We start from the raw sequence: 6,783 nt of genomic DNA, 5'->3' as shown, positions 1-6,783 counted from the left end.
TGACAACCTTTTCGACCACTTCTCAGCTGTTGCACAAAGAATTGGGGTTTACACTGCCAAGGACTATGCTGATATTCTGGAGTTCCTAGTGGAGAGATGGAAGGTGAAGGAACTAACTGGACTTTCAGCGGATGGTCGTCAAGCTCAAGACTATGTGTGTGGACTTCCTCCAAGAATTAGAAGGCTGGAGGAGAGAGCTCAAGGAAGGGCCAAGCAAGCACCAATTATTCCATTCAGTTGGATTTTCGACAGAGAAGTGCAGCTTTAAGTGTCTTCTCATTCAATGAGAAACAGAGCTATAGAATAAACTGGTCAAGCCACAGAGAATAGATCCATTATTATGTCTTAACATTACTCGAATGGGATTTATAATGAATACAATAAAATAAATTATATATGCATACTATTTCCAGCTCATGATGCGTACAAGAAATAAATCTGTTAAAATTCCCATTATTTTTGGGGTTTCAGTTTTATTTTCGATAGAGATTATCATAAACTTCACATACAAAATATTGCATCTAAATTTTGCCCGCCTTTAGAATCTTCACACAAACCTAAAAGAGGAAGAATTGCATTAAGTGCTTAGAAAAGGTTTAGCTAAGATTGCATTGTAAATATATGAGACATTATTATATTGCACAGTAACTAATATGGTAGGGAAGACTTTAATACCAGAATTAGAATATTAATTTGTAGAAACAGCCAAAACATGGATTAGTAGAATTAAACGTTTTGAAAACACACACACACATATATATATATATATATACATGGTAATTCGTATTTTTATATCTTAATTATGTCAACACAAAATGCGATAAAGTTAAATATAAACACAACACGAATAATTATTTATATCGATATTTAAAACACGTTTATGAATATATTTAATAATCGTGTAAGAAGACACGACATAATCAACACATTTATTAAACATATTAAGATTTTTTATACAACACAATATGATTAAACGATTAACATAATTTTTTTCTAGCACATTTAATAGGAGTAACTTAAAATATTTACAATTAAATATAATTTTATTATTCAAATTAAAAATTAAAAATTATAAAAAAAATAATATCAAATATTAAAAAAATTTAATATAAATAACATACATAAAATTCATAATCATATTAATAAAATCTATCATTAAAATTAAATGTCTCATTTATACACATTTAAACACAATTAACATGATTAATTAAATGTGTTAATTTTATTTGACATGATTGAAATACAAAATATGATAAAATTAAACTCAAATTTATTTAATTTTGTATCTTTTCGCGTTGTGTCATCGTGTTTTATCCAAAATTATCAAATGTAGACATATAAGCATACTCAAGGGGAGCAAAATGCAAATCTCAAGTCTGAAAACGACGAGCCGAGAGTTCCAAGAAAATTGACCGTTGCTTCCCCTCAGTAACAGTATCTCGGGCCCAGACCCAGATATCCGAAGGAATTCATGCATGCATCGTACATACCACAATTCTACCCCATCTGATCTTATAGTTGTAAAAATAATGGCACAAAACGTGACGATATAGGAAAGCAGCAGAAGTCGAAAGGATTCCATGACCCTTACGTGGTAAGCTATTATCTTCCAAGCAAATCAGCATTGCAGTTGGTAACTAGCTCTGGTGCTGGGTCTAATGGCACCTTCAAATGTCAATGCCAGCGTATAACTCTGGGGTTTTCTTCCCCTAACTTTGTAATTGTCAAAGTTAGAGAATTTGATTCTAGTGGTAGTAACCAATGCCCATTCTAACAAATATCTACTTTGATGCAAACAATCTTAATTTCTTCTTCCATATTATCATTAGGGGAAGACAAATGTTGTTGCCATAGTAAACCACCCATTATTGATTCTAATGTATATTTTTGCTTGACATAATATTTATAAAAAAAATTCTAAACTAATTTAAGATAATTTTAACAAGCTATATATTTTAATTGTACTTATTCAAGCCTTGTATTTTTATTTTAAATCAAATACATTCTTATATTTTTATTTTTAAGTTAAATAAGTTTTTATAATTAATGAATGACTTAATTAAAATGTCAATTGTTATTATATGCTGTATGGTACTGACGTGACATATTAAAATATCATAATTAATAATAACGTGATATGCTAATTGGGCATGATAATATGATCATGTGACATCTTTCATCATTTACATCAATGCTATGAGGATATAAAATAATAAGTTACATTTTAACTAATGGTAATTAATTAATTATTAATCATAAGAGCTTATTTGATATGAATGAAATAAAAGAATAAAGACTTATTTGAAATTTCTTTTCATTGATTTTCTTCTCAAACTTATTTGAAAGTATTAGGAAATGTTTAGACTTGATATTCAAAGACTTAATGAATTTTGATAATTTTTTTTGTCATTTCAAAACACGAGGATCGATTTGAAAGTTATAAAGCTAATATTTATTTTTCTTATTTGGTTTTTAAAGTAAAAAAGAAAACATGAAAAGATCATCTAGATGAAAAAAACAAGCCTATATTTTCGACACATGATACTTAAAAAAGTTCATGAATTACTCAAGAAAATTTAAATAAAATTATATTCTTTTGTTACATTAAGTCATATTCTTATATTTTTATTTTATAACTAATAACTAATTAATTATTGTTAGTTGCAACACCACTTGTTATTTTTATATCATATGATATTAACGTGACATATTGTTATATCATAATGAATGATAATGTGACATATTAACATAATCATGTGACATATTTCATTTTTGACATCAACATCACATTAGCGTCACATGAAAATAAAATGATAAATAGTATTGTGACTAAAGACAATTAATAAATTGTTAGTTATAAGAATTTATTTGACTCAAAATATAAATGTAAGAGTTCGATAGTAGGTAATTAAAGAATAATAATTTTATTTCAAAATTTTTTAAATAATTTAGAGTAATTTTAAGCATTAAAGTGTTTTATTATATATAACACATATTAAGTTTTTATATATTATTTGTGTTCTTATATATGTCTCAAATATATAAAAAAGAAAACTTTTATTTTTTTCATTTTCATTACTGTCGTATGATCAAATTTATTTTACGTCCTCTTCGTTATGTGGAAAAATTGGTTTCACATTGCTTATTCACATTGTATATTTTAATGTGACAATCTTAACTCAATTGGTAAAAAGGATTAATGGTGTTAATTTACATGATCTTTTCTACTAAAAAGGACAACGGATTTGAAATAAGTGTTAGAAGACTCAATTGACTAGAATAAAAAAAATAAAGACAAAAATGAAAATTTATCAAGTATAGTGACTTATTTACTCTGCCTAATTATCTTCCTAGTACTAAAATTAATAGCTTTGGATCTTAGGGCCAAGCCCTTAAAATCCAAATGGGTATTCAATTTTAATATCTAGACATCTCCTTTCTGCAAAGGTTTCATGCATTAATTACTGAATCAAATACTTAAATGTTTTATTTACCTCTCATTTCAAATGAAAACAACAAGATTATATTGTTAACGCTTGAAGACTCAATTAATTGGAATAAAAAGTATAATGACTTATTTTGTTATGGTTAGATTCTTGACACCGCTTACTCTGCTTAATTATACTAAAATCAATGGCTTTGAATGTCCAGGACCAGGCCCTTAAAATCCCAAATGGATATTCAATTCTAATATCTGGACATTTGCTTTTGACAAAGGTTTCATGTATTAATTACTAAATCAAATACTTAAATGTTTTATTTACGTTGTGTTTGTTCCTTATTTTTCTTATTTGTTTTTGAAAGTAAAAAAGAAAACATGAAAAAAATCATTTAGATGAAAAATAAATTTATATTTTCGAGATATAATATGTTAAAAAGTTTATAAATTATTTAAAAAATTAAATAATTTTTTATTCTTTTATTACGATAAGTCATGTTCTTATATTTTTATTTTATAATTAATAATTAATTAATATATTAATAATTAAAATGCTATTTATCATTTTTATATTAAGTGCATGTTGACATTATCACATCACATTTTTAATCTTCCACATCAATATCACATTAGTTTTATGTGGACATGATATGACAAGTAAGGCTTTAACTAATGTCAATTAATAAGTTGTTAGTTATAAGAATTTGTTTTGCTTAAAATAAAATGTAAGAATTTGATAATACGTAATAAAAGAATACTTATTTTATTTAAATTTTTTAAAATATTTTAGAGTAATTTTAAGGATTAAAGTATTTTATTATATATAACACATACTAAGATTTTATGTATACTTTATGTATTCTTATGTACTTATAATTTAATTTTTTACCTTTTATTTTTATTTTATAACAAGCTCTCAAGTATGTAAAAAAATAAAAACAAATAATTAATATGAAAGTGTGAAAGACAGCCAAAACTCAAAAGTTAAAATACTTATACATTTTTAAATTTTAATTAAAATTACATAGAAATTTATTAGTTTGAAAAATAAAAATTTTGTTGCAAAAGCTTTAACACCGTTAATAAAAAAAAGTGAAAAGATTAAAATATTTTTTTTTTCTTATAAAAACCTTACTTCCCGACCAAATCCCGTCGAGTTTGGCACATCGTGCTCCATTTCTAGCAGCACTCTCTAAGGGAATGCTATTGTCACATTCCCTTGAGGGGAGCGCAACCAAATTTGCGTTCCTTACGGAGCGTCATTGATGCACTCCTTGAGAAAGCGCGATGCGTTAGATCTGATTTAGAATAAGGTTTTTTGTTTTAAAAAAATAATTTTAAAAATGAAAACTTAAAAATATTTTAATTTTTTTATTTTTTTTAAATATTTAAGATTTTATATACTTTTGATCAAAATTTTGAAATATCGAAGTATTTAACTCAAACTTAATCGTTAAGATATGACCTCATAGAGATTCAAAGCTGAAATTCTCTATTATCTCATAAACTTTCTTATAATTATTCTTTCTTTAAAAAAATTGTTTATGGATAGAAGAGCAAATTATTATCCTTTCATGGAGGAATTGCAAGCATACATTGTAGAGTGACAGGGACGTCTATGCAATGAAAGAGTGGTCCAATTTTTGCTGCTTCGAATTGGTATATCAGTACCTTTCTACTTCACTTTCCACCAAAAAAAAAATAATAAAGACAAATAAAAAGCTTTTTTGAGACAAATTTTGACAGTTATAGAATTTCATTTAGATGAAATATTACATAATATTTATCGAATTTGTTGTTCCTATGTCGTAATTTCACAAAATAAAAATTCAATAGGGAGAGTAAGAATGATGGGCAATCAGTAATTAAAAGGAACGTGAGGGCTAATGTGTTAAAGTGGCTGATTTTGATACCCACTGAGTGGGCGCTCTATTTATCGTCTCCTTCTTTCACAAAGAGTGTTTTTCCTCTTCGGTGGAGCAAAGTGAAGCTGCCGAAGCAGAAGCCCAAAGAGAATAGCCAGAGGGAGTCTTAAGCCACCAAATAAGCAGAGATAAAAACCAGAACCAAACAAACGCAGAACAAATGGCTCTGAAATTGAATCCCATCACTTCTCAATCTCAGAAACTTCCTTCTTTTGCTCTTCCACCAATGGCCAGCCTCAGATCTCCCAAGTTTTTCATGGCCTCCACTCTTCGTTCTGGCTCCAAGTGAGTGCCTTTCTTTCTTTCCTTTTCTTTTTTAATTTTGACTTTTTAATTAGCCTAACATCATTATTTTCTTGTTAAATCATGGATCTTGACTACATTCCTTGAGTTTTAGTTGATTTTGGATCTGGGTCTTTATTGTTTTTGCCAACATCGATTTCAAGAGCTCTCTTCTATGTGGTGATGTCTTATGATCTAAATGTTCTTAATGTTGTTCTTTTCCATTTGGGTTTGTTAATTTTAATTTAGAAATCATTGAAATAAGGTTCATTTCGTATTCTAGGTGTTAGTACTTTCTAGCTCTTTATTATTATTACAGTTAAAAAAAAAAGCTCTTTATTATTATTATTATCAATTGCTTCTCTATATCAAATTGTGCTTAACTAGGTGCAACGATAGGAATAGAACACTTCTTGTAGTAATTTTGGTTGCCTTTCTAGGAGTGAATATGTTCACCATCTTTCTTTTGATCTTTTTGTAATTTGATTTCATGTTGCTGGGTGGTCTGTATTTGGATTATTAAAATTGAGACTTTGAGAACTTGATATAAGCCTTTCTTATGTGCTTCATTAAATTCACGAGTGCTATTAATTTTGAGAGAGAAAAAGGTTCATGTATCGTATTTAACTTTCTTATGCTTTCTTTTCTTTTATTATTCTTGAGTGTGTTAATCGTAATGTGAATTTCTTGTTATTTACAATTGGTTTGACTGCAAGATAAGCATGGGGGTTAGATAGCGACAGGTTCCATTTGTTTAAAGTGTATTTTGGACGGTTTTCAAAGAAAGATGTACAATCAAAGCAACCTGGAAAACGTTTTCTTCGTTCTTTTTTTTTTTTTTTTAATTTTTGGCAGCTTTTTCTTCTAGTAGTTTCTGTCAAGTGATGTTTGATTTGAAGAAAAGTCAAACATTTGGTTTTCCAGTTTCATGTCCTGTTTTTGTTTGAGAGGAATTAAAGAAACTAAAAATATCTAATTCCTGATAATCTTATTCTATTCAACTCTCTTTTTTATTGATTATCTGGTTTTTAATGCAATCTATGATGTTAAGGCTTACAATGTTTTTCTTTTCGTCTCTTTCAATTTGGTGGTATTGGGGCCGGCTAGGAGATGAATTTCTTTCTCAACTAACTTTGT

At 27.6% G+C, this 6,783-nt stretch overlaps 1 protein-coding gene across 1 annotated transcript in view; it reads left to right on the top strand.

Annotated features, from left to right (window-relative positions):
* The first annotated feature begins 5,379 nt into the window (after positions 1–5,379).
* Positions 5,380–6,783, top strand: part of SSI2 (Plant stearoyl-acyl-carrier-protein desaturase family protein) — a 6,051-nt gene continuing 4,647 nt past the window's right edge. Inside the window, exon 1 of the mRNA XM_021435066.2 lies at positions 5,380–5,649. Coding sequence (XP_021290741.1) covers positions 5,525–5,649 — 125 coding nt within the window. The 5' untranslated portion in view covers positions 5,380–5,524. The remainder of the gene's footprint in view (positions 5,650–6,783) is intronic.

The sequence above is a fragment of the Theobroma umbraticum genome, unplaced genomic scaffold (assembly GCF_002168275.2).
Source record: "Theobroma umbraticum cultivar Fairchild unplaced genomic scaffold, ASM216827v3 scaffold_130.0, whole genome shotgun sequence".
In the NCBI taxonomy this organism is placed as follows: domain Eukaryota; kingdom Viridiplantae; phylum Streptophyta; class Magnoliopsida; order Malvales; family Malvaceae; genus Theobroma; species Theobroma umbraticum.
The sequence above is the reverse complement of the archived record's forward strand: the minus strand, read 5'-3'. Positions and strand labels throughout refer to the sequence as shown.